This window comes from Pristis pectinata, chromosome 16 (assembly GCF_009764475.1).
Source record: "Pristis pectinata isolate sPriPec2 chromosome 16, sPriPec2.1.pri, whole genome shotgun sequence".
NCBI lineage: Eukaryota > Metazoa > Chordata > Chondrichthyes > Rhinopristiformes > Pristidae > Pristis > Pristis pectinata.
Window position 1 is genome coordinate 46032374 of NC_067420.1, and position 27727 is coordinate 46060100.

General features: G+C 42.7%; 1 protein-coding gene across 2 annotated transcripts in view; it reads left to right on the plus strand.

Moving 5' to 3' along the window:
* Positions 1–27727, plus strand: part of fer1l4 (fer-1 like family member 4) — a 207748-nt gene that overhangs the window by 15287 nt on the left and 164734 nt on the right. For both annotated transcript variants that reach the window (XM_052031437.1, XM_052031438.1), the window contains exons 3-10: positions 363–451; positions 1403–1502; positions 10284–10375; positions 15399–15437; positions 16307–16456; positions 17119–17176; positions 20501–20632; positions 22770–22832. In XM_052031437.1, coding sequence (XP_051887397.1) covers positions 363–451; positions 1403–1502; positions 10284–10375; positions 15399–15437; positions 16307–16456; positions 17119–17176; positions 20501–20632; positions 22770–22832 — 723 coding nt within the window. The remainder of the gene's footprint in view (positions 1–362; positions 452–1402; positions 1503–10283; positions 10376–15398; positions 15438–16306; positions 16457–17118; positions 17177–20500; positions 20633–22769; positions 22833–27727) is intronic.

Genomic DNA, 27727 nt, shown 5'->3' on the forward strand with positions numbered 1-27727 from the left:
GTGCATTAGGCCCATATCCCTCTACGTCTTTCCTATCGAGTACTTGGGAGCAGGAACTTGTGGAATTTAGCACAATAACCAGAACACCTAGGAAAATGAAACCCTAGCCAAATGCAAATCATGAATTGGTACCTAGAGGTCAGGTCTAGAGCTCGGGTAAATTAGAATATGTTAAGTTACCTTAGACTAAAGGCAAGAGAAGACATGAAAAGCCTAAAGGTGCGGGGTCTTTCTTTCATGTTGAATCAGCTGAAACTTTACGTAACATCTCCAAATCGGTGATTGATTTTACTTAACATTTATATTTTGTTGTGCAGAATTCTGAATTGTTTGCAAGAAACAGGAATGCTTTTATGTTGCAGGAGTTCACCTGGCCTCATTATGGAGGAGACATTATGGAAGAGATGTTGGAGATCAAAGTGTACAACCATAGCAAGATCTTCAGTAATAGGTGTGTACCTCAGCTCTTGCTGTCATTTCTCCCAGGAAGTCACAAGTTGTGGCTTGGAGTTTAGCATAGAGTTCAGTACATTATCATGCAGCACTATAGGAAAAGGTGGGTACAGGTGGTCTAGGTGGCTAGCTGAGGTGTGTCCCCTTTTTGGGGCTGGTGGATGGTGGTCTGATCCGGGATCTCAGATAGGGAATTCTGGAAAGGGGTGTTCTGGATGGTGGCAGGAGGGGGGTTTATTTTGGGTAGAGAGTGGGTGGGGGGGAAGTTTGTTTTGATTGGATGGGGAAAGGGATATGTGAAGAATATTTGCACAGTGAGGGGAGAGTTATTCTGGTCAAGGGTTGGGACAAGAGTGGGAATTATTCTAGGTGGGAAAAGTTCAGTGTGCAGGACTCTTTTGGGGGACTTGGGGTGGGATCTGGTTGGGGAACCTGTTGTGGTCAGTGGAGATGACTAGGAGAGAGGATTCTGTTCCTGAGTAGTGTTTGAGGGTTTTGAGGTCTGGACTTCACATCAAGGCGGGTGTTAGTGGGAGACGGTGGTGTTGGTCTTGCTTACAGGTGAGCTCAGGTAGTAAAGTGCTGATGGCATTTCCAACACTCAGCATTTTACAACCGACTTGCTCATGATCCACTGATTAACCTTTGTTAAAACTGGCTTGAAAAATATTTGAGGTATCTGACAAGTTGATTTATGCATGAGGTCAATGGCAGGAGTAACCAGAAAACATTCAAATTATCAGAAAATTAAAACTGGGCAAATTTAAATCAGATATCTGCGTTTCTTAATGTGCTTGCCCCATGAAGGAAGGGAGAGGGAATATGAATATTTCTTAAAATATTTGTTGAAAGGGGAAACAAAGTGAAAGCTGAATGTCATGTGTACTGCCCAGAGATTACAAACAAGGTGGAAAGGCGAATTCATTAACATACGATTCCTATTTTTTAGGCTGTTGGGCCACATGCGGATCAGTCTTCAACAGGTGACTAAAACTGGCCGATTGGTTCTCAGGGAAGCTCTGGTTGACAAGAACAATTCTCTCACAGATGTGAGTATCACTCTGCTTCCTTATTCAAAAGATCAATAATTGATGATGAACAAGGGAAAAACTGAGGATTATTTTTAACTAATCCCTTCTTTTAGCGGTGGCATGCCTGAAAGTGAGAGCAAGCAGATAGTCTGATGCTGTGCCCTTGCTAAAACTCACAGATACAATCTTGTTCAGGGAATATGCAGAGCACACGAGTTTCCCCAGTTTTCCTTTCTGTGGCCCATGGCACTAAGTCCCTGACTTTCGTAACCTCACCTAAGGTATTTTAGGGTGACATTAATCTGCATACGCAAATGTGCATTCACTCATTGAAAGCTATAAAATAATATTTCCAAATGAATAAATATGTGGAAAGAACAGTTGAGTTCCGAAAACAAACAAATTCCGAAGGATCGCGACCCAAAGCGTGGATTGTCCATTTCCTTCCACAGATGCTGCCTGACCTGCTGAGTTCCTCCAGCAGTTTGTTTTTTTGCTCCAGATTCCAGCATCTGCAGCCTCTGTATCTCTATTTCCCCACCTAATCTATAATTCTTCCTATATCAGTATTTTGGTATGGTGGTTCTACTTTGGTTAGGCCTGACTGTTCATTGGAAGTTACTTGTCACTTTTACCTGCCTGGTTAGGATTTTATTAGGTTTTCTGAAAATTTCTAAAATGTAAGCTAAATGTGTTGTGTTAAAGATTAATTTTTCAACTTTATTTCTACAACTAATCTAGTATTTTGTTGTTAATGGTTTCTGTTTGATGTTTTCTTTTCCTTTCCACTTTTCTTTCTGCCAGTTTTTATTTTTATCCTCACTTCCAACCTCTTGCTACATGCTTGTCAACAGGAAGCATTTCTTTATCCAGATCACATAGATATTATGTCAGTGAAACAGAACAGTTTCTGCCTTCTCCCAGCACAGGTTCATGTAATTTTTTGGTTTATAATCCTGCTACAGTATTCTGTCCAGCCAAACTCCCTAATTAAGCCTCGAAATGAAGGCAGGCTAGAGTGGTGTCTCAAGTGATGACCTCATTCTATCTGGCCCCAGGCGTGAACTCAGCAAAAGCCATCAGCACAGTAGAGAGATCAACCCCATCCACATGCCACTAAACCTGCTCAACTTGCAAATTAGAAAGGTCAGCCAATAAAAAGTAAGTGCATTCACTTGACAGCTTGTTGCTATGACATTATTTCAAAATACAGCACAAGGATTAAATGAGCTCTTCTGTCTCTGGGCTTTTGGTAGCTCACTCCCACATTCTTTCAGTGCTGACACACTTCATAGGTGTGAAAGAAAAATGCTTTGGAAGTGCAGTAGAGACTTATGGATGTTGGAGGATGTAGGGCCATACATGCTGTTGCCTCTGGGGCACTTGTTTTTCTGAGTATTACCATTTTAAGAATTTTTGGCAGGTGTTTCATGTTACACAACCGAGAATACTATTGGGGCTGTTTCAAGTCAGTTTTTTGAGGCAGTTTCTCATAAATGGGGAATGCTAGAATTTAACATGGAACATAGAGCAGTACGGCACAGGAACAGGCCCTTCGGCCCACCACGTCTGTGCCGGCCATGATAACAATCTGAACTGATCCCATCTGACTGCACATGGTTTGTATCTCTCTATTCCCTGCATGTTGCCTAGACTGAAGCATATTAGTATTGGTTTATTATTGTCACTTGTACTGAGGTACAGTGAAAAACTTGTCTTGCATACCATTTATACAGGTCAATTCATTACACAGTGAATTGAGGTAGTATAGGGTAAAAACAATAACAGAATACAGAGTAAAGTGTCACAGCTACAGGGAAGTGCATTGCAGGTAGACAATAAGGAGAGGTTGGACAAACTTAGACTGTTTTCTTTGAAGCATTGGAGGCTGAGGAATGACTTAATAGAAGTATATAGAATTTTGAGAGGCATAGACAGGGTAGAAAGTCAGAGTCTTTTTTTTCCCAGAGTGGAAATGTCAAATACTGGAGGGCATAGCTTTAAGGTGAGTTACTCCAGCATTTTGTGTGTTGCTCCAGATTCCAGCATCTGCAGAATCTCTTGTCTCCCTCTATTCCCTGCCTGTTCATGTGACTGTCTAAACACCTTTTAACTGTTGTTTATAGTATCTACTTCTACCATCCGCCCTGGCAGCGTTTCCTAGGTACCCAGCACTCCCTGTGTAAAAAAAACCTCCCAAATTTCCTTTGAACTTTCCCCCTCTCACCCTAGAGATCAGTGTTGGAATATATATAAATGATTTGAATAAGAATGTAGGTGGACTGATTAGTAAGTTTCCTGACTACACAAACATTGGTGGAGTTGTAGATAGTAAGGAAGGTTGTCTAAGGATACAGAGGGACATAGGTCAGTTGGAAATTTGAGCAGGGTGGTGGCAGATGGAATTTAATCCAGATGTCATGCAATGCACTTTGGGAAGTCATTCTGGTGGAATATGTAGAATAAATGTCAGGGCCCTTAGGAGTTTTGATACTGAGAGGAACCTTGGGGTGCAAGTACATAGCTCGCTGAAAGTGGCAACATAGGCCAATAGGGTTGTGAAGAAGGCATTTGGCATGCTTGTCTTCACAGGCTGAGGCATTGGGTGTAACAGTTGGGACATCAATGTTGCTGTTGTACAGAACATTGGTTAGACTGCACTTGGAGTATTGTGTACCGTTCTGGTCGTTAAACTACAAGAAAGATTTGGTAAAATTAGAGTGAGTACAGAATATTGCCTGGAATGGAGGGCTGTAGCTATAAGAAGAGATTGGATAGTTTGGGTTTATTCTCACTGGTTCATAGGAGGCTGAAGGGTAATGTCGGAAGTTTATAAAATTATGAAGGGCATAGATAGGATAGATATTCAGAGTCTTTATCCCAGGTCAGCGGGGTCTAGAAGTAGAGAGCATGGGTTAAGTTGAAATTTACATAGAACATAGAACATTACAGCACAGTACAGGCCCTTTGGCCCACAATGTTGTGCTGACATTTTATCCTGCTCTAAGATCTATCTAACCCTTCCCTCCCACATAGCCCCCTATTTTTCTATCATTCATGTGTCTATCTAAGAGTCTCTTAAATGTCCCTAATGTATCTGCCCGCACAACCTCTGCCAGCAGTGTTTTCCACACATCCACCACTCCCTGTGTAAAAAAAAAACTTACCCCGACATCCCCCTTATATCTTCCACCAATCACCTTAAAATTATGTCCCCTCGTGTTAGCCATTGTCGCCCTGGGAAAAAGTCTCTGTCCACTCGATCTATGCCTCTTATCATCTTGTGCACCTCTATCAAGTCACCTCTCATCCTCCTTCTCTCCAAAGAGAAAAGCCCCAGCTCACTCAACCTATCCTCATAAGACATGCTCTCCAATCCAGGCAACATTCTGGTAAATCTCCTCTGCACCCTTTCTAAAGCCTCCACATCCTTTCTATAATGAGGCGACCAGAACTGAACACAATATTCCAAGTGTGGTCTGACCAGAGTTCTACAGAGCTGCAACATCACCTCGCGGCTCTTGAACTCAATACCCCGACTAATGAAGGCCAACACACCATATGCTTTCTTAACAACCCTATCGACCTGCGCGGCAACCTTGAGGGATCTATGGACGTGGACCCCAAGATCCCTCTGTTCCTCCATACTGCTAGGAGTCCTGCCATTAACCTTGTATTCTGTCTTCAAATTCAATCTCCCGAAGTGTATCACTTCACACTTAAACTCCATCTGCCACTTCTTAGCCCAGGCCTGCATTCTATCAATGTACTGTTTTAATCTACAGCAACTTTCTACACTATCCACAACACCGCCAACCTTTGTATCATCAGCAAACTTACTAACCCACCCTTCCACATTCTCATCCAAGTCATTTATAAAAATCACAAAGAGCAGGGGTCCTAGAACAGATCCCTGCAGAACACTACCGGTCACCGACCTCCAGGCAGAATCCGCTCCATCTACCACCACCCTCTGTCTTCTAGGGCGAGCCAAATCTGAAAAGAGATCTGAGGAGTAAGTTTTGCACACAGAGGGTGTTGGTTATCTGGAATAAGCTGCCAGAGGAAGTGGTAGAGGCAGATACAATTGCAACTTTTAAAAGGCATTTGGACAAGTACTTGGATAGGAAATGCTAGAGGGGTATGGGCCTAATGCAGGCAAATGCGATTATCTGGATAGACATCATGGTCGGAATGGATGAGGTGGGCCCAAAAGGCCTGTTTCTGTGTTGTGCCTCTAGATGGACAGAATCTACACTCATTTTGGGAGCAGCTCTTCAGTCATTGGGAGGAGGCGGTTGAGGAGGGCTCTAGTGAGGATCTTCCCTGTGATGGACAGCAGGGAGATCCTTCTATAGTTACCACAGTTGGACGTCTCCTTTCACAGTCACATTTGCAGTGTCCCTGAGATTCTTTGGTACATCCTCCTCCTCCCAGATCTGCAGAGTGGGATTGTCAAACTATTACTGAAACTCTTTACTTCCCATTTTTAGGATTCAACAGGGATATCATTTTCTCCTGGGTACTTGTTACTTTGAAGTTGGGATATGGACCTCAACTTCTTGTTGGTCAGAATGGGCAGAAAGGCTGGGTTGAATAGGTTGCTGTGGGTTGGGGTCAAGGACACTTATGTCAAGGACAAAGTCACGGTTGAGGAGATCTTCAAAGTGTTCCTTCCAGCAAATGTTGACTGCCTCTCTCATCTAGATTTCACATCATCCACAAAATTCAAAGGCTTACTGCCCTCACTCCTCCGGCAACTGAACGACCCCCAAAGCCACCGACCAGTTGTGCTCTAACCAGGGATTATACAAAGATATAAATGTGATAACCCCTCCGTTCATCTAGATATTCCAGCACCTGCAGCCCTTTGTTGCTCTAGCATCCCACATTGTTTGCTTCAGCACAGTATTTAATGCTTTTAATGAGCTGTCCATTAAAGGGATTATTCATTGAATCGATAATTTAGTGAAGAAATTACTCGCAAATCAAATTAGAAAGTTTGTTTCTTGATGTTGACAAGGACATAATGGATTGAATATTTCAATACAACCTAGAAGGAGACCATTCACTGGGTGTCTTTGAATGATGTCTCTCCAATGGCATTCAGTCCTTGGGGCTCAATCTGATTAAATCCATGATAGACTAAATGGGTCTGGCAAAATCTAAGTGACTCAACTGAAGGAGTATTGGCCAGGAGTCCCATTGCCCTTTAAATAGCTGTAAAAATCTGCTTTACCTGATCTAAATATCAGCCTTCACATCTTCTGGGATTCCCAAGAGCTGTGTCAGTCTTGTGTACAGCAAGATATAAATCAGATTAAAAGGTGGTTGGAGCGTTGGCAGATAGAATTTAATCCTGACAAGTCAGAATCAGAGTCAGGTTTATTTTATCACTGACATGTGTCATGAAATTTGTTGTTTTGTAGCAGCAGTACAGTGCAAGACATAAAGATGACCATAAATTATAAAAATAAATAAATAGTGCAAAAGAGGAATAACAAGGTAGTGTTCATGGGTTCATGGACTGTTCAGAACTCTGATGGTGGAGGGGGAAGAAGCTGTTTCTGAAACGTTGAGTGTGGGTCTTCAGGCTCCTGTACCTTTGCCTCGATGGTAGTAACATGAAGAGGGTATCTCCCAGGTGGTGAGGGTCCTTAAAGATGGATGCTGCTGTCTTGAGGCACCGCCTCTTGAAAAAGTCCTCTATGGCGGGGAGGGTTGTTGCTGTGATGGAGCTGGCTGAGTCTACAACCCTCTGCAGCCTCTTTCAATCCTGCGCATTGGGGCCTCCATACCAGGCGGTGATGCAACCAGCCAGAATGCTCTCCACCGTACATCTGTAGGAACTTGCAAGAGTCTTTGGTGACGTACTAAAATGCAAGGACATATAGAGTAAATGGTAGGGCTACAGGTCTATAATTCCCTTAAAGTGGCAACATAGATCAATAGACTGCTGAAGAAGGCAAATGGCATTCTTCCCTTCATAGGTCAGGCATAGAACATAAAATTTGGGACGTCATGTTACAACTTTACAAAACACTGGTTAGAACACACTTGGAGTTTTGTGTGCAGTTCTGGTTGCCACATGATAGGAAGATGTGGTTGCGCTGGTGAGAGTGCAGAGGAGATTCACCAGGATGTTGCCTGGATTGGAGAACTTTAGTTATGGGTGGAGATTGGACAGGCTGGGTTTGTTTTCCCTGGAACGAAGGAGGCTGAGGGGTGACCTGATAGAGGTATATGAGAGCATAAAAAGGGTAGATGGTCAGAATCATAGAGTCATAGAGTTGTACAACACAGAAACAGACCCTTCAGCCCATCTTGTCCATGCTGATCATGCCTATCTATGCTAATCCCACTTGCCTGCATTAATTCCATATCCCTCTATGCCCTGCTCATTCAAGTACCTGTCCAGATGCCTCATAAATATTTTTTCTGTTCCTGTCACCACCTCCTCTTGCAGCTTATTCCAGTTACCAACTACTCTTTGTTTGAAAAATTAACCCCTCAGATCCCCTGTAAATTTCTTCCCTTTCACCTTTAGCCTTTGCCTCTAGTTTTAAACACAACTACCATGGGAAACAGACTCTGGCTATCTACCCTATCCATGCCTCTCATAATTTTATCTGCCATGTCACCTCCAGCTTCCCCCACTCCAGGGATAACAGACCTGGCTTATCCAATCTCTTCTGATAATTCAAGCCCTCCAGTCCAGGGAACCTTGTAAATCTTTTCTGCACCCTCTCTAGCTTAATAACCTTAGTGTGGTGACCAGAACTGCACACAATACTCCAAGTGTGGCCTAACCAACATTTTGCACAATGGAAAATGACTTCCCAACTCCAATACTTAATATCTTGGCTGATGAAGGCAAGTATGCTTTATGCCTTCCTCACCACTCTGTCTATATGTTCCCCTTCACAGGGACCTATGTACTTGTTCTCCAAGTCTCTCTCTTCAACAGTCCTCAGGTGCCATTCACTGTGTATGTCCTGCCTTGGTTTAGCTCCCCAGATCGGTGACCAGTGATGTTCTGCCGAGATCTGTTCTGGGATTCCTGCTTGGATGAGGATGTGGAAGGGTGGGTTAGTAAGTTTGCTGATGATACAAAGGTTGGTGATGTTGTGGATAGTGTAGAAGTGGCAGATGGAGTTCAACCCGGATAAGTGTGAAGTGATACACTTCGGGAGATCGAATTTGAAGGCAGAATACAAGGTTAATGGCAAGACTCTTAGAAGTATGGAGGAACAGAGGGATCTTGGGGTCCATGTCCATAGATCCCTCAAGGTTGCCGCACAGGTCGATAGGGTTGTTAAGAAGGCGTATGGAGTGTTGGCCTTCATTAGTCGGGGTATTGAGTTCAAGAGCCGTGAGGTAATGTTGCAGCTCAATATAACACTAGTTAGACCACACTTGGAGTATCGTGTTCAGTTCTGGTCGCCTCATTATAGGAAGGATGTGGAAGCTTTAGAGAGGGTGCAGAGGAGATTTACCAGGATGTTGCCTGGATTGGAGAGCATGTCTTATGAGGATAGGTTGAGTGAGCTAGGAGTTTTCTCTTTGGAGAGAAGGAGGATGAGAGGTTACTTGATAGAGGTGTACAAGATGATAAGAGGCATAGATCGAGTGGACAGTCAGAGACTTTTTCCTAGGGCGACAATGGCTAACACGAGTGGGCATAATTTTAAGGTGATTGGAGGAAGATATCAGGGGGATGTCAGGAGTAAGTTTTTTACACAGAGAGCAGTGGGTGCGTGGAATTCACTGCCAGCAGAGGTTGTGCGGGCAGATACATTAGGGGCATTTAAGACACTCTTAGATAGACACATGAATGACAGAGAAATGGGTGGGCTATGTGGGAGGGAAGGGTTAGATAGATCTTAGAGCAAGATGAAATGTCGGCACAACATTGTGGGCCAAAGTGCCTATACTGTGCTGTAGTGTTCAATGTTCTAGTGCTTCACTGCACACTTAGTCATGGTGTCATAGGGTTATACAGCATGGAAACAGACCTCTCAGCCCAACTCAACCATGCCCGCCAAGGTGCCTTCCGGAGCTAGTCTCATTTGCCTGAATTTAGGCCATACCTGCACTTGTCTCAGTTAAATTCCATCTGCCATTCACTTGCCCACTTTCCCAGTTGATATAGATCCTGTTGTAACCATAGACAAGTTTCTTCACGGCCCACCACACCACCAAGGTTGGTGTCATCTGCAAACTTGCTTATCATGCCACCTATGTTGTCATCCAAATCATTAACCTATATGACCAGCAATAAAGGACCCAGCACCGACCCCTATGGCACAACACTGATCACAGGCCTCCAATCTAAAAAAACAACCTTCCACTGCCACCCTCTATCTCCTATCCAATTTGCTAACTCACCCTGGATACCATGTGTGAAGTTGATGCTAATCTTTTTCCCATGGTAGGGGTATCAAAAACAAGAGGGCATAAGTTAAGGTGAGAGGAAGGAGTTCTAAATGGCATTTGAGGGGAAAGTCTTTTATACAGAATGTTTGACATCTGGAACTCACTGCCAGAGGAGGTGGTGAAGTCATATACAATCACTAATTTTAACAGACATTTAGACAGGCACTTAAAGAGGCAAGCCACAGACCTCCTGTGCAAATGGGATTAAAAAATCGGCATGGACATGATGGGTTAAAGGGCCCATTTCTGTGCTGTACAACTGTATAACTCTCTGACTTTCACCTTCTAATGCTGAGTTGGAAGTATACCAAGTTGAGTGGAAGCCAGTGTGTTGTCACTAAATGAAGTATTGTCTGATTTCAGATTTTGGTAGATCTGGAGATCCGATACCAGCCAGTGGAAGGAGCTGTGGGGACATGGGCAGAAAATGACTTTGTGGTTGATATGAATGACAGGTCAGTGAAGTAACCAGTTGGAAAGTGCTGAAATATTCATCAGCAAATATAACACATCCATAGAAAGTTAATTTGTGTCCATTCCAATTTTGTTATTTTCCCCTTTCTGGTTTTATGGGAGGGTTTGAGGATGGTGGGCCTGCTGATGGAAACGGTAATTTTAGTCCACTGACAGCTTCACATCAGCTATAGCAGAAACAAGCATAAAGTACAGTTTTCTTAACCAGAACTATTTGCCTTTGCTTCAAATGTTACTTCAGCAGTTGGATGGTCCAGTCTGGACAGGGCTACTCAGGAGGGTTTAAACTAGTCTGGCAGGGGGACGCGACCCAGTGTAGTAATGCATCAGATGAGAAAGTTGAGGTAAATATAGAAGTTAAAGTGAATGTCCAGTAGGCAGGCCAGGCAGGGGCAGGGCAGGTAGCATGGAAGGTTCAAAAGGCTAAACTGCAGTTATTTTAATGCAACAAGACTGGCAGGTAAAGCAGATGAACTCAGAACACGGATCAGCACATGGGATTGTGATATTACACCTGTTACGGAAATATAATTGAGGGATGGGCAGGACTGTCAGTTAAATGTTCCAGGGTAGCGATGCTCTGATGTGACAGAGGTGGAAGTAAGAGAGGAGGGGAGTTGTACTATTGATTAAGGAGAACATCATGGCACTACTTAGAGAGGATATCCCAGGGAGAACATTCAGCGAGGCCATATGGGTAGAACTTAGAAATAAAAAAGGTGGAGGGGGATCACTTTATGGGATTGTACTGTAGGCCCTCCCAATAGTCAGCAGGAATCAGAGGAGCAAATATATAGGGAAATCACAGGTAGGTGCAGGAATAATAGGGTTGTGATCATAGGTGATTTTAATGAAGGGACATGGACACTGTGTAGACAGAAGAGATTAGCTTAGTTAGGTGTTTAATTACTAGTTTAATTAGTTTGGCACAACATGGTGGGCCAAAGGCCCTGTTCACGCTGTACTGTTCCATGTTCTATGATCAGTGCTGGGACCTGTGTTGTTTGTGATATACATAAATGATTTGGATGAAAATGTTGTGCTGAACTACTTAAGCTAATGACACCTAATCCCTTCTGACTGCACATGGTCCATATCCCTCCATTCTCTGCATATTCATGTGCCTGTCTAAGAGCCCCGTAAACACCTCTATCATATCTGACTCCACTACCGCCCCTGGCAGCACATTCAAGGCACCCACCACTCGCTATGTGTGTAAAAAAAAATGTCTCCTTGAACTTTTTCCCTCTCACCTTAAATGCATGCCCTCTTGTATTAGATATTTCTACCCTGGGAAAAAGATACCGGCTATCTACTCTATCTCTGCCTCTCATAATCTTATAAACTTCTTTCAAGTCTCCCCTCAACCTCTGCCACTCCAGAGAAAACAACCCTGGTTTACCCAACCTTTCCTCATAGCACATGCCCTCTAATCCAGGGAACATCCTGGTAAACCTCTTCTGAACCCTCTCCATAGCCTCCACATCCTTCCTATAATGGATTGACCAGAACTGAATGCAATACTCCTGATGTGGTGTGAACAGAGTTCTATAAGGCTGCAACATAACTTCCTGACTCCTGAACTCAATCCCTCAACTAGTAAAGGCAAGCATGCCATACACCTTCTTTACGAGCCTATCAACATGCAGCCACTTTCACAGAGCTGTAGACTTGCACCCCAAGAACCCTCTGTACATTAACACAGTTAAGTGTCCTGCCATTATCTGTGTACTTTCCCCTTACATTTGATCTCCCAAAGTGCAACACTTCACCCTTGCCTGGATTAAGCTCCATCTGCCATTTCTCCGCCCATATCTGCAAGTAATCTATGTCCTGCTGTATCCTTTGGCAACCTTCTACACTATCCACAACACTGCCAATCTTCGTGTCATCTGCAAACTTACTAACCCACCCATCCACATTTTCATCCAATTCATTAATATATATATCACAAACAGCAGAGGCTCCAGTACAGATCTGTCATGGACCTCCAACTTGAATAAGACCCATTGACCACTACTACTCTGGATGAGCCTACCATGAAGGACCTTGTCAAACACCTTACTAAAATCCATGTAGAGAACATCCACACCTCTATCTTCATCGATCACCTTTGCCACCTCCTCAAAAAACTCAGTCAAGTTAGTAAGACATGACCTGCCCTGCACAAAGCCATGCTGACTGTCCCTAATTAGGCCATGGTTTTCCAAATGCTCATAAATCCTATTCCTAAGAATCCTCTCCAATAGCTTCCCTACCACTTATGTGAGACTCACCAGCCTATAATTTCCAGGATTATCCCTATTTCCCTTCCTGAACAAAGGAACAACATTAGTTACATGCTGGTCCTCCAGGACCTCGCCTGTGGCTAGAGAGGACACAAAGATCTTGGTCAAGGCTCCAGTAATCTCATCTCTTGCCTGGAGTGTATTCCATCAGGCCCATGGGACTTATCCACCTTAATGTTCATCAAGAGACCCAACACCACCTCTTTCTTTATCTCAAAATGCCCTAGCATACTATAATGCTCCACACTGATCTCACTATCCTCCATGTCCTTTTCCTTGGTGAATACCGACACAACATACTCATTAAGGACACTACCCATATCCTCTGCCTCCAAGCACATGTTCTCTCCTTTATCCTTGAGTGGTCCTACCCCTCCAGTTATCCTCTTGTTTTTGATGTATGTATAGAATGCCTTGGGAAAATGTAGGTGGGCTGATTTGTAAGCTTGCAGACAACACAAAAATGAGGGGGGTTGTGGATAGTGAGGAAGGTTGTCAAAGCATTTAGCAGGATATAGACCAGCTGGAAATGTGGGCAGAGAAATTACAGATGGCATTTAAGTGTGTGGTGTTGCACTTTGTGAGGGCAAATGTAAATGGAAAGTATAAAATAAATGACAGGACCTTTAGGAGCATTGATGTACAGAGGGATCCTGGGATCCAAGTCCTTTGCTCGATGAAAGTGGCAACACAAGTGGATAGGGTGGTAAGGAAGGCACCATACCTGCCTTCATCAGCTGGGGTTTTGAGTATAAAAGTAGTAATACTTGGATTGTTTTCCCTGGAACTTTGGAAGCTGAAGGGCAACCTGATAGAAGTTTATAAAATTATAAGATACATAGAAAGGGAAGACAGTCAGAGTATTTTTCCCATAGGAAATATCAAATACTAGAATACAGAACTTTAAGGTGAGAGGGGGAATGTTTAAAGGAGATTTACGAGGCATGTTATTTATACAAAGACTGTTGGGTGTTTGGACAGTGCTACTAAGGGAGGTGGTGGAAACAAATACAATAATAATGTTTAAGAGACATTTGGACCAGCACATAAACAAGCAAGGAATAGAGAGATATGTACCTTGTGCAGGCAGATGGGATTAGTTAAATTTTAATGGTTGGCACAGACAACATTGGCTGAAGAGCCTATTCCTGTGCTGTGCTGATCTATGTTCTACAAGGGATTCTGAGGCACAAGATTTATTTACATTCGGAAAGGCAAGGACCAATTTGGGATAGTCAGCATGGCTTTGTTTGTGGGAGATCATGTCTCCAAATTTGATCGAGTTTTTTGAGGTGATGACCAAGAGAATTGATGAGGGCAGGGCAGTAGACATTGTCTACATAGACTTTAGCAAAGCCTTTGACAGAGTCCTTCATGGTAGGCTAGTCCAGAAAGTCAGAATAGCCGGGATCATGGGTGAGATAGCCAACTGGATAAAAAAATTAGCTTGGAGTTAGGAGGCAGAGGGTGGTCATACAGGATAAACAAACCACTCCCCCTCTGTGGTAGTATGGGTTCATTTTTCAGATTGGAGACCTCTAAAGCAGTGGTGTGCTGTAGGGATTGGTGCTGGGTCCTTAACTGTTCATCATATATATATTGATGATTGGGAAGAGAATGTAGGTGGCATAATGACTAAGTTTGCAGATGACACCAAAATTGGTGATATTGGGGACAATGAACAACGTGATCTGGATCAACTGGGAAAGTGGGCAAGAGACTGGCAGATGGAATTTAACTCAGACAAGTGTGAATGATACATTTTGAGAAGTTAAACCAGGTCAGGACATGCACAGTGAATGACAGGGCCCTGGAAAGTGTTACTGATGAGCGAGACCTTGGGGTACAAGTATATAGTTTCCTAGAAGTGGCGATGCAGGTGGACAGGGTGATGAAGAAGTCATATAGCATGCTTGCCTTCATAATGTTATCGTTGTGCAAATCATTGGTTAGGCTGCTCTTGGAGTATTGTGTGCAGTTCTGGTTGGATGTGATTAAGCTAGAGAGGGTGCAGAAAAAATTCATAGGAATATTGCTTGGACTGGATGCTGGCACTGCTTTCCCTGAAGCAGAGGAGGGATGACCTCTTAGAGGTGTATAAGATCATGAGGGGCATCGATAGGGTAGGTAGGTGGTCACAGTCTTTTTCCCAGGGTAGGGGAGTCTAATATTAGAGGGCATAGGTTTAAAGTGAAAGGGAAAAGATTTTAAAGGGGAGCTGAGAGGCAGGTTTTTCACACAGAGGGTGGTGGGTATGCAGAACAAGCTGCCAGAAGAAGTGGTAGAGGCGGGTACAATTACAACATTTAAAAGATATTTGGACGGATACATAGATAGGAAAGGTTTAGAGGGATATAGGCCAAACTCAGGCAAATAGGACTAGCTCAGGTAGACATCTTGGTTGGTATGGATGAGTTGGGCCGATGGGTCTGTTTCCATACTGTATAACCTATGATTCTGTGAATCTACAGAATAAGGGCATTTAGCCCAGAGCGATTTTGTTGGCTTCAATCTTCAATTAGTGCCACTTCCTTGCTCCGGTTAATTTGTTCATTGAGGTCCCCAGGCCCCTCTAGGTGAGATTTTCAATTGTAATAAACTGAATATCAATCAGCATTGTGACCCTTCAGCTAGTTTCTACACAAGGTTAAGTTATTCACTGCTGGATGATTGTAACTTTATTAAAATGTGGATTTTGTTGTATGTTTCTCTGCAGTGCTCTAATTATCCAAAATAGAAATGTTGAAGATCCCAGGTAAGAGGTTCATTAATTCTGGTGCATTATTTCCTGATAATACTCTCATTTGTTTTCCATTCTGTATTAGAATTGAGGAACACCATAACAGGAGGAGTTAATTGGTCCTTTGAGCCTGTTACACCATTCAGTGAAAACTGATCAGTGGCCTAACTCTGTTTGAAAAAAAATTGCTTCATTTAGCTGCAGAATGGAAGGCAGATCCGAGGATGTGACAGTTCCCATAATTCCGGCAGTCTTAGAACATAGAACATTACATCACGGTACAGGCCCTTCGGCCCACAATGTTGTGCTGACATTTTATCCTACTCTAAGATCTATCTAACCCTTCCCTCCCACGTAGCCCTCCATTTTTCTATCATTCACTAGAGACTAGCATTTTAAAATTATTTGGGCAGCAAATTAGCTATTAATGCAACATGAAAGAGTTTGCAAAGTGTGCTCATTTCTTTCTTTACAACAGTCACTTTTATTATGCTAATTGCCTGGCACAGAAGTTGACATCTTAGTTTGTGCGGTTTCTGTAAATAAAGTTAGTGGAATCCAGTTAAAATAATAAAAACACAGGAGGGATTACATCCTGTTGTTGATTCGGATGGATCCAGACTGCCTGCAGTCTTGGTGTAGTATTTAAACCCCGAGCTCAGCATCAGATCATATACTGACACCATTATTAAGACTGCCTTTTACTGCCTCAGGAATGTTGCCCCACTCTGCTTCTGCCTCTACCTTGTCCCTGAAATCATATATTCAGCGACACCAACTTGTGGATTTCCAACTTTATTCAGGTCTCCACTCCCAGGCAACACTTTTTAATGAAAATTATAGATTTCATCAGAAACTGTTTATTGTTTCTCAATCTGTTGTAGCACCTACGATCTGGATAAAGCTGAACAACTGGATAAAGAGACGAGATCTCTTGGGCGGAAGTTAGTCAACGATAATGACAATGAAGATGAAGATGATGTTGATATCTCTGAAATTGATATCAGTTCTGTATCTTTCACACCACAGAAAAGGTGACTGATATAACAAAAGCCATGCATTTATTTTACTCCAGTGCAGCGACTATGGCAATGACAAAAACCACATTTGCATAGAAAGTTTTCATGATTTGTAACGTTATGAGTATCAATCTACAGCTGCAGATTGTCCAAGAGTTAAACCCCCTGCACTACTGCCCCAAATGAGGAATTCATGAGTATCCTTGAGATCTCTGTTTTACAGAATGTAATGTTCACTATGGGGTCTCTGATTAATAGTATGAAATGGACAGCTATATTAGGGTTACTTATTTATGGAGTGTTATGGGGTAGTGTCACTGGGATGTCTAATTTATGGGGCATAACAAAGAGAATAATCCGGTCTGACTTTGTGGTGTTATGGATGGCCTTATCGACATCTCTGTTTTATAAAACTATACTGAGCTGCATTGGTTCAGTCTGACCAGTTCCATTGCAAATTGGTTTGAGTTGGAATTAGTTGTCATGTTTCTTGACACCTGGAACTTTTGTGCTTTGGAAGAAATTCAGGATGCACTTGGCTGCTTGAGCTCCATTGGGGGACTTAGTGTATTGTGCAGAGCCTTCCTCAGTGCTAATTGGATGGTTGGTTCCAGCTGTTTATTATATACTTATCATACTCCTGCTAAAGTTTAATATTTCTTCATTTCTATTCATAGTCGTTCTAGGTTTTTCACCAAGGCAGATCTACATACACCCAGAATACAGAATTTTCAGGTACTGGAAACTAACTATTTATTTACAACTGCATTACAAGATGAACCTTATTCAGAATTTATGTCACAGAAATCATTTAACCCTTAGATCCCATAGTGTCTAACCTTTGGGCCAGTTTCCAATGTCGAACCTTGTCAAAGACATTGTGGAACCTTGTCAAAGATCTTATTAAAGTCTTATTGAGTCATTGAACATAGAACAGTACACCACAGGAACAGGCCCTTTGGCCCATGATGTTGTGCGAACTAGTTAAGCAAATGATGCCTAATTAAACTAATCCCTTCTGCCTACACGTGGTCCATATCCATCTATTCTTAGACAGGCATATGAATATGCAGAGAGCCTCTTAAATGCCTGTATCGTATCTGCCTCCACTACAACTCCCGGTAGCACTTTCCAGGCACCCACCACTCTCTGCACATCTACTTTGATCTTACCCCCTCTCATTTTAACTACATGCCCTCTTGTATTGGATATTTCAACCCTGGGAGGAGGATACCGGTTGATTATCTATGTCTCTCATATAATTTCTATCAGGTCTCTCATCAGCCTCTGCCACTCCAGAGAAAACTACCTAGGTTTGTCCAACCTCTCTATGTAACACATGCCCTCTAATCCAGGCAGCATTCTGGTAAACCTCTTCTGCACCTTCTCCAAAGCCTCCACGTCCTTCCCGTAGTGTGGCATTGGAATTGCACACTGTACTCCAAATGTGGCCTAACCAAGGTTTTATACAGCTGCAACGTGACTTCCCAGCTTTTAGGAAGCTATGGACATGGACCCCAAGATCTCTCTGTACATCAACACTGTTAAGGGTCCTTCTATTAACTGTGTACTTTCCCTTTACATTTGATCTCCCAAAGTACAATACCCCACACTTGCCCAGATTAAACTCCATCTGCCTTTTCTCTACCCATATCGGCAACTGTATCCTTTGTCAATCTTCTACCTATCCACAATGCCACCAATCTTTATGTAGTTTGCACACTTACGAACTGACACATCCATGATTTAATCCAATTTGTACATCATAAACAGCAGAGGTCCCAGTACAAATTCCTGCAGAACACCACTAACACAGACCTCCAGCCAGAATAAGACCTATTGACCACTACCCTCTGTCTTCCGTAGGCAAGCCAATTCTGAATCCAAACAGCCAAGTAACCATGGATCCCAAGCATCTTAATCTTCTGGATGAACCTACCATGAGGGACCTTGTCAAATGCTTTACTAAGTTCCATGTAAACAACATTCACTGGTCAAGTTCAAGTTACTTTATTGTCATTCATCCATGCTATAAAAACACATGGCGGAACGAAATGTCGTTTCCCCCAGACTCTCACAACAGAGGACCTACATAGAACAGAAGACGTACAATAAACACAAACAAAAATCAAAAAATCAAAAAAACAAGTGCAAGTAAAAATAGTGCAAAAAAGTGGTATATACAAAATACAAATTTAGTGCAGAGTTAGTGCAAAACCGAGCTGGACAAGAGAAATACAAGCTCAGTATGTTGTACTCACTGCTCCACCTTCATCGATCACCTTCATCACCTCTTCAAAAAACTTAGTCAAGTTAGTAAAACATGACCTGCCCTGCACAAAGACATGACTGTCCCTAACTAGTCTATACTTTGCCAAATGCTCATAAATCCTACCCCTAAGGATCCTCTCCAATAGCTTCCCTACCACTGACATGAAACTCACCGGTCTATAATTTCCAAGGGTACCCCTATTTCTTTTCATGAGTCATAGTCATGCAGCATTGAAACAGGCCCTTCAGCCCAATTGTCTATGCTGATTAAGGCGCTTACCTGAGTTAGTCCCATTTGCTTGCATTTGTCTCATATCCTTCTAAATTTTTCCTATCCATCTACCTGTCTAAATATCTTTTAAATGTTGTAATTGTACCCACCTGTACTACTTTCTCTGGCCGCTAGTTCCAGATACCCACCACCCTCTATGTGAAAAAGTTGTTCTTCAGGTCCCCTTTAAATCTTTCCCCTCTCACCTTAAGCTTATCTGCCATCTAACTTTGGACTCCCTTGTCTCAGGGAAAAATAAACGGTGAACATTCACCTTATCTATGCCCCTCATGATTTTATATACCTCTGTAAGATCACCCTTCAGCTCTCTACTCTCCAGGGGAAAAAAATCCCCAGCCTATTGAGTTCTCCTTGTAACCAAGAGTTGTAACTCTCCAGTCCCAGTAACATCCCTGTGAAGCAAAAAACAAATTGCAGGAGGAACTCAGTGGGTCAGGCAGCATCTACAGAAGGAAATAGACGTCAGTCACCTCAGGTATGTTTCACCTGTGCCGCCCCCAGCCCCCACCATTTCCTTCTGATCCTCCCTTCTTTCACCTCTTTCCCATACCCCCTTCCACCCCGACATCACCCGTTGCATCCACCTACTGCCCACGTGTTTCACCCACTGGCTCACCCCCTCCTCCCTCTGGTTCTGGTTCCATCTGCCCTTCACCTCTCCCCTCATGGTTCCCATCATCACCGCCTTTACTTACCAGATTCCAGTATAGGTAGCCTCTGTATTCCCGTTTATCACCCTCCAGTCTCTGTCTCCACCTTCACTCTCCCCTCCCCCCACCGCTCCATCTATCACCCACCCACCTCCGTCTCCCAACTCCACCCGTCCCATGACAAAACTTTCCTGGATACACTTAACAAATTCCACCCCATCCAATCCCTTAGCACTATGCCAGTCCCTGTCAATATTAGGGAAGTTAATATCACATACTATTACAACTCTATTATTCTGTGAGCAACACACGTATTTGCTCCTTTAATTCACACTGACTATTGGGAGGTCTATGGTACAATTCCATCAGAATGATCGCCCTGCTTACTTCTAAGTTCCACCCATATAATCTCAGTGGACGATCTAATGAAAAACACAACTCCCCCTCCTCGCTTACTTCCATCTCTATCATGCTGTAGCATTTGTGCCCTGTAACATTGTGCTGCCAGTCCTGCCCATCCCTCAACCATGTTTCTGTAATAGCTGTGATATTCCAGTCCCATATTCTAATCCATGCCCTGAGTTCATCTGCTTTATCTGTCAGGTTTCTCACATTAAAAAATAAATGCCGTTTAGCCTATTAGGCCTTCCTTGCTTCCTATCCACCCCTCCTGCTTGCTTTATCTGCCTCACACTGTAGTTTTCCATATAAGGAATGGTGCTATGGGGAGCTGCAAAATTTTGAAGACATGTTCCCTGTATCAAACTGAGGTAAGAGTTGCAGACTTGACAGGCTGGATGTTGTAATGTGTGATATATTTATTGATTCTTTTGTTTTTCCCTTTAGATTGCAGTTACCATATTCGAGGCACGAAAGTTAATCGGTGTCAACATCGACCCTGTAGTTCATGTGAAAGTGGGAGATGAGAGAAAGCACACATCTACACAGAAGTCCACTAATTGCCCATTTTATAACGAGGTAAGTCTGCTGGTTACTGAAGCTACAGTCAGCAGAATAATTCTGAAACGAAAAGAATCACCTTGAGACTTTATTGCTGAAGAATATCTTGTGACAAGGCTCAGAGTGGGTTAGAAGGAACCTGATCTATGGGGTATAAAGGAGAGTAAGGGATCTGATTTACAAGGTGTATTGGATAATATTATTGGGTTCAATGACTATTGGGGTGCAGTGAACAGTAGCTTTGAAGCCTGATTTAGAGATTGCAATGATAGTATTATTAGAAGCTTATATTTAGTGCTTGTAATGGACAGTATTATGCGGTCTTCAGTTTAGAGTCATAGACACATACAGCACAGAAAATAGGCCCTTCAGCCCAACTCATCCATGCTGACCAAGTTTCCTAACTGGTCCCATTTACCTGCATTTAGCCCTCTAAACCTTTCCTATCCATAAACCTGTCCAAATGTTTTAAAAATGTCAATTGTACCTACCTGTACCACTTCCTCTAGCATCTCATTCCATACACGTACCATGCTCTATGTGAAAAAGTTGCCCCTCAGGTCCCTTTCAAATTCTTCCCCTCTCACTTTAAACCTATGCCCTCTAGTTTTGGACTCCCCTACCCTGAGAAAAAGACTGTGGCTATTCACTTTATCTATGCCCTTCATGATTTTATAAACCTCTATAAGGTCACCCCTCAGTCTCCTACAATCCAGGGAAAAAAGTCATAGCCCATCCAGCCTCATACTATAACTTGAACCCAGTAGTCCCGATAACATCCTTGTACATTTTTTTTGTACCCGTTCCAGTTTAATGATATCCTTCCTTTAGCTGGTCGACCAAAACTCCACATGTGGCCTTATCAATGTCTTGTACAGCTGTAACATGATGTCCCAACTCCTGTATTCAATATCCTGCCAGATGAAGGCAAGCATGCCAAATGTCTTCTTCGCCACCCTGTCTACCTGTGTTGCCACTTTCAAGGAGCTATGTACCTGCATCCCTGGCTCTCTCTGTTCTACCACACTCCTCAGAGCCCTAACATTTACTCTGTAAGTCCTGCCCTGGCTTGTCTTACCAAAATGCAACACCCTGCATTTATCTGAATTAAACTCCACCTGCCATTCCTTGGCCCACCATGCCACCTACATTCTCATCCAAATCATTAATATAAATAACAAACAAAAATGGACCCAGCACTGATCCCTGCAGCACTTCACTGGTCACAGGCCTCTAATCCGAATAACAACCCTGCACCACAACCTTCTGACTGCTTTCACTCAGCCAATTTCCACCAGCTCCAATAGGATTCCACTACCAGGCACATAGTCCTCATCATCCCTCTTTCAGCATTTAGAAGGGATCATTAACTCCATTTGTGGACTTCTAGTCTGCTGTTCTACCCCCATCAACCACTCCCGTCCTTTTGCACTTTCCAAAGCAACCACAGGCAAATCAACACCTGTCCTTTCATCTCTTCCCTTCCCAGTCAATCTTTCTAAATGAAGCAGCAATTCACTTGCATTTCTTCTAATCTTGTATACTGAATTTGGTGTTCGTAATATGTTCTCCTCTACACTGGAGTTTTGATGATCACTTTGCAGAGCACCTGTCTTCAGTTTGCGGACCCTGAGCTTCCGGTTGACCATCACTTTAATTCTCCATCCCACTCCTTCTCTGACCTATCTGTCTGTGGCCACCTATGTTATTGCAAGGCCCAGTGTAAGCTTGAGGAACAACATCTTCTCTTCTATCTGGGAACGTCGTAGCCTTCTAGATTCAATATCAAATTTTCCAACTTTAGACAACTTGGTCTTTACTTCTGTCTCTGTCAGAACTGTACGTTTCAGACCAGCATCCATTTGTAATTTTTGACTCATTTTCTCTCTCTTCATTGGTATAGTTTGGCCTACTGGGCACATCCCACATCCCTGCTATTAGCAGCACAAGGCAGGAGAAAGGAAGCATAATCCGCTCTGTCACATTATCCTAAGGGGCCTCACTCCATCAGAGGGACTCCTCTTGTTTTCCCCTGTGTTTCGAGTATTTCCTACTTTTATTACAACTATCAATGATGCACTGCCTGCCTCTCTCCACAGGTGCCTGATCTGGTTTTATATTTTAATTACAGTTCTTTTGTGTTTTTCCTTCCTAGTATTTTATCTTCGAGTTCCAAGAGCCTGCAGCTGTCTTGTTTGATAAAATCATTGAAATTATTGTAAGTATGAAGCTCTTTAACAATTGATTGTTTGAATAATCATCAAATATTGAAGAACTGAACCAAAAAGTTGATTTTTGATTGTGATTGAAAATGTCCACCAAAGTAGCGTTGTCTGATTCAGTACACTAAACATAAGGTCTTTAATAGTATCATTTTAGACTTTGGAAAGTGTATTTATACGTGGTTATAACTTTGCTAGGTTCAACTACACCCCACTTCCCTTTAAACTCACTGGCTACATCCTACCTTCAGAACGCACCACGGTTCCTAAACACATCAGGACCTCCCAAATTTATACTGTTTGATCTTAAAATGGCTGTACCTCAGAAACTTTGGAGAAGAGTTCATTGTTGAAGTACGGGTGTGCCAAGGCTGGAACAATGGGAATAGTAGAATCATAGAAATGTATAGCACAGAGGAAACCAATTGGCCTTTTGTGTCTATGCTAGTCAAAAAAGTGCAACTAAAATTAATTTTGTGTTTTATGTACAAGGACACCTAGAACCCTTTAGATAGCAGTATTCAGTAGTCTCTTTGCATTTAAATAATATTCTGCTTTTCATTTCTTCCTAGCAAGGTGGATAACCTCACATTTCCCAACCTTACATTCTATAATTGCCAGATTTTTACCCATTCGCATAACCCATTAATTTAAGTTGATCCTGGTAAAATATTATCCCAATGTCATGAGCTCTTACCTTGTGCAGTTACTTTCCACATGACACATTATCAAATTCCTTTTGGAAATCCCAATACACAACATCTACTGCTACCCCTTTTGTCCACAGTGCTTGTTACATCCTCAAAGAACTACATTAACTCTGCTTTATGTCTTCCTTCTGTCAGCTTTTGAGGAGATTAGTTTGCTTCCCAGGTAGTGAGTTTCAGATGCTCTACCCTTTACTGTGGCTGATAATTTCTTTCCTCAACTCCTCTCTACCATGACTACAGGTTTAGTGCTGTAAAATAGGGATAGGGTGATTAGTTCTCCTGACTGGCACAAATAGATCGGTCTTTTGTTTGGTACATTTTCTATGATTCGAAATGTTCTGTGATCTAGCTACTCTGTAATTTATATGATTCCAACCCTGGCAACTTCCTTGTACCTATTCTCTCAACACTATGAAGTATTATCCTCTTTTCCATAATCTGATGACCAGAACTATACACAGATTGCCAGCTGTGACCTTGCTAGTACTTTATATTGTTTTAACTTGACTTAGAGTCATAGAGTCTAACAGCACGAAAACAGGCCCTTTGGCCCAATTGGTCCACGTCGACCAAGGTGCCCATCCAAGCTAGTCCCACTTGCCGGTGTTTGGCCCATTACTTTCTAAACCTTTCCAATCCATGTCCCTGTCCAAGTGTCTTTTAAAAGACATTAAGATATTTATTTATTAGCCACATGTACACCAAAACACGTAGTGAAATGTGTCTTTTTGCATTACTGAGAATGTGCTGGGGGCAGCTCGCAAGTGTTGCCACTCTTCCGGCGCCAACATAGCGTGCCCACAGCTCCTACCCTGAACGTCTTTGGAATGTGGGAGGAAACCGGAGCACCCGGAGGAAACACACGCAAACACAGGGAGAAGGTACAAACTCCTCACAGGCAGCGGCGGGAATTGAACCTGCATCAACCACTTCCTCTGGCAGCTCATTTCACATTCCACGTACTTCCTTACTCTTCACTACTTCAGCCAATAAGGACAAATAACCCACATAACATCTCAGCCATCTTCTCTACCTGTCCCACTAACTTCAACAATCTGTGGACAAGCAATCCAAAGTTGCAGAGTCATACAGCATGGAAACAAGCTTTTCAGCTCTCCATGTCCACACCGACCAGTGGGCACCCATCTGTACTAATCCCATCTTCCAGCACTTGGGCTGTAGCCTTCTATACCAAAATGATTCAGGTGTTCGTCTAGGCACCTCTCCAATACCATCAGTGACTCTGCTTCCACAACGCTCTCAGGCAGTGCATTCCAGGTACTCACCAGTCTGGGTGAAAAAGGTTACCCTCATTTCCTCTCTAAATCTCTTCCTCCCTTTACCCTAAATCTACCTCTAGTTTTGTTCACCTCTGATATGGGGAAAAGTTTTCTGCAGTCTGTCCTATCTATACCTCTCATAATTGTATATGCCCTCAGTCATTCTTCCCGCTTAACTTCCTCTGCTGCAGGGTAAACAGACTCAGCCTCCCCAGCCTCACCTCATAATTGAAATGCTCCATCCCAGGCAACATGCTGGTGAATTTCCTCTGCACCCTCTCCAGCACTATCTAATCCTTCCTTTACTGTGATGACCAGAACTGCGTGCAGTACTGCGGCTTGAGGTCTGATCGTGGTTTTATAAAGTTGGAGGCATAACCTTCCTGCTCTTGAAGTGCCAGACTCATGAAGGCCAGTATATCATATGTCTTCTTAACCACATTATCTACCTATGCTGCCACCTGCAAGGGTTTTTGGACGTGCACACCAAGGTTCCTCTGTTCCTCAACACTCCCCAGGACCCTTAGGACCGTACCATTCATAGCATGCCCTAGTCTCACCAGTATCCCCCCAAAATGTACCACCTCACATTTATTAGGATTAAACTCTCATCTGTCATTTTTCAACCGATTTCACCAACACAGCAACATTACCCTGTAGCCTAAGACTATCCTCCACCAATCTTGGTGTCATCAGTGAACTTAATGATGATGCCTGCTATTTCTACATCCAAATCATTCACCAATATTACAAACAGCAAGGGTTGCAGCACCGATCACCACTGTCACAGGCATCTACTTATAAAAACAACCCTTTGCCATCACCCTTCATCTCCTATTGCCAAGCCATTTTTGGATCCAATTTGCCAACTTGCCTGTATCCCTTGGGGCTTAATCTTTTGGAGCCTTCTAGGATATCCTCCCTCAATACTGAAGTAATGCATTCCTTGACTAACGGTGCAATGTCACCACTGTTTTACATCTCTTTCTGTCTTGCCTGAACATTCTCTACCCTGGAATACTGAGTTGGCAATCCTGTCCGTCTTTCAACTGTTCCTCAGTCATGGTAGCAATATTGGTGACCCGCGTGTGAATTAAAGCTTTGCGTTCATCTACCTCACTAGTTAGACTCCTTGTATTAAAATAGATGAAATTTAACTTTGTATTCCCCTCATGTGCATTTACCCACCTGGACTTACCAAATGTTTCTTCTCTGAGTGACCATATCTCCTGAACTGAACATCTATTTTGAGCACCATTCCTCTGCCAACTTAGTTTCAACCTTCTCTAAGGTCTCTCTCTTCTTTTACACTTCTCACTATCCTATCATTTGTTGTATTCTGTCACCTTGGTTGCCACCTTCATCATGATCTCACCTGTCTTCAGATTGAATTCCATTTGCCACCTTTGTGCCCACCGATGTAATCTGCTGGTGTCCAACTACCTAGGCTAAGCAGCCTAGAGCTTTCTTCATCAGCTGCTTGAGAAATATTGTTACCATATGCAAATTAATCATGAATCCTAAATTTAGGTTCAGAACTAAACCATAGAAATCTGGGGATCTATCACAGATCCCTGTGGAATCTCACTGGAGACAACCCTCCAATCACTGAAACTGCCATTGACCACTACCTGCTACTTTCTCCCACTGACCCAAATTTTAATCCAATTGCCACATACCCTCCGATCCTCCAGGGTTTTACTCTTATGTTCAGAAGGCCTTGTGAGTCTTTGTTAAGTTTCTTGTTAAAATTGATAGAGAGTAAATTAACTATTCTTATCAATCTTTTCAATCAATTTAATTGAGTTCGTGAGATGTAACCTCCCTTAACAGATCCATGCTGACTATCTTTGATTAACCTGTACTTTTCTAAATTAGGATCAAAGCTGTCTCTATGAATGTTATGCTGACTGCCTGCAGTTACTCAGTCAATCACTCGCTCCATTTTTCAACTAACACCACATCAGCAATCTTCCAATCCTTGCCCTAACCCTAACCCACTATACCCATAGCCAAAGAGGACTGGAAAATTATGTTCAGAACTTTAGACTTTCCTTCAGGTACATTTTTCCATGCTTGGTAATTCATGAACAAAGATGCCAAACCTGATGTTTCTTTTCTTTCTGTATGATTATCACATACTTGCCGATAAATTCCAGTGCACGAGTTCCAGTGCTTAAGGTCACGGTTGCAACAGACCAGGTCCTGACACGTTTGCTGGTGAAATATTTTACCTGTTCCTTTACTGAGGTGGAGGGGCAACATATTACAGATGCTGGAAATCTGAAATAAAAACAGAGAATGCTGAAAGTAATCAACAGATCAGGCAGCATCCGTGGAGAGAAAAACAGAGTTAATGGTATTGGTATTGGTTTATTATTGTCACTTGTACCGAGGTACAGTGAAAAACTTGTCTTGCATACTGATCGTACAGATCAATTCATTACACAGAGCAGTTATATTGAGTTAGTACAGAGTGCATTGATATAGTACAGGTAAAAACAATAACAGTACAGAGTAAAGAGTAATGTTTCTGGTCAGTGACCTTTCATTGAAACTTGCCAATTCTGATATGAATTGGAAAATTTGGTTAGCTGAAATATTGAATGCAAAATTAAGTCCTGAGGGCTGCAAGGCATTGAGTTGGAACATCAGATACTGTACTTCAGGTTTATATTGGGCTTCAATGGAACAGTGCAGGAGCCGAGGTCAGAGCCAGCTTGGATGGGAGGATGAGAGTGACAGGCAAGTGGAAACACGTTGTCATCTGTAAGGACTAAGCGGAGGTGTGTCAGAGAGTGATGGGGAATTAAAATACCTCATTCCCTCACCTTCCCTACATTTTAAAACTTGTTTGATTTTTAACTTTTCTAAGTTTTGATTAAAAAGTCGTTGACCTGC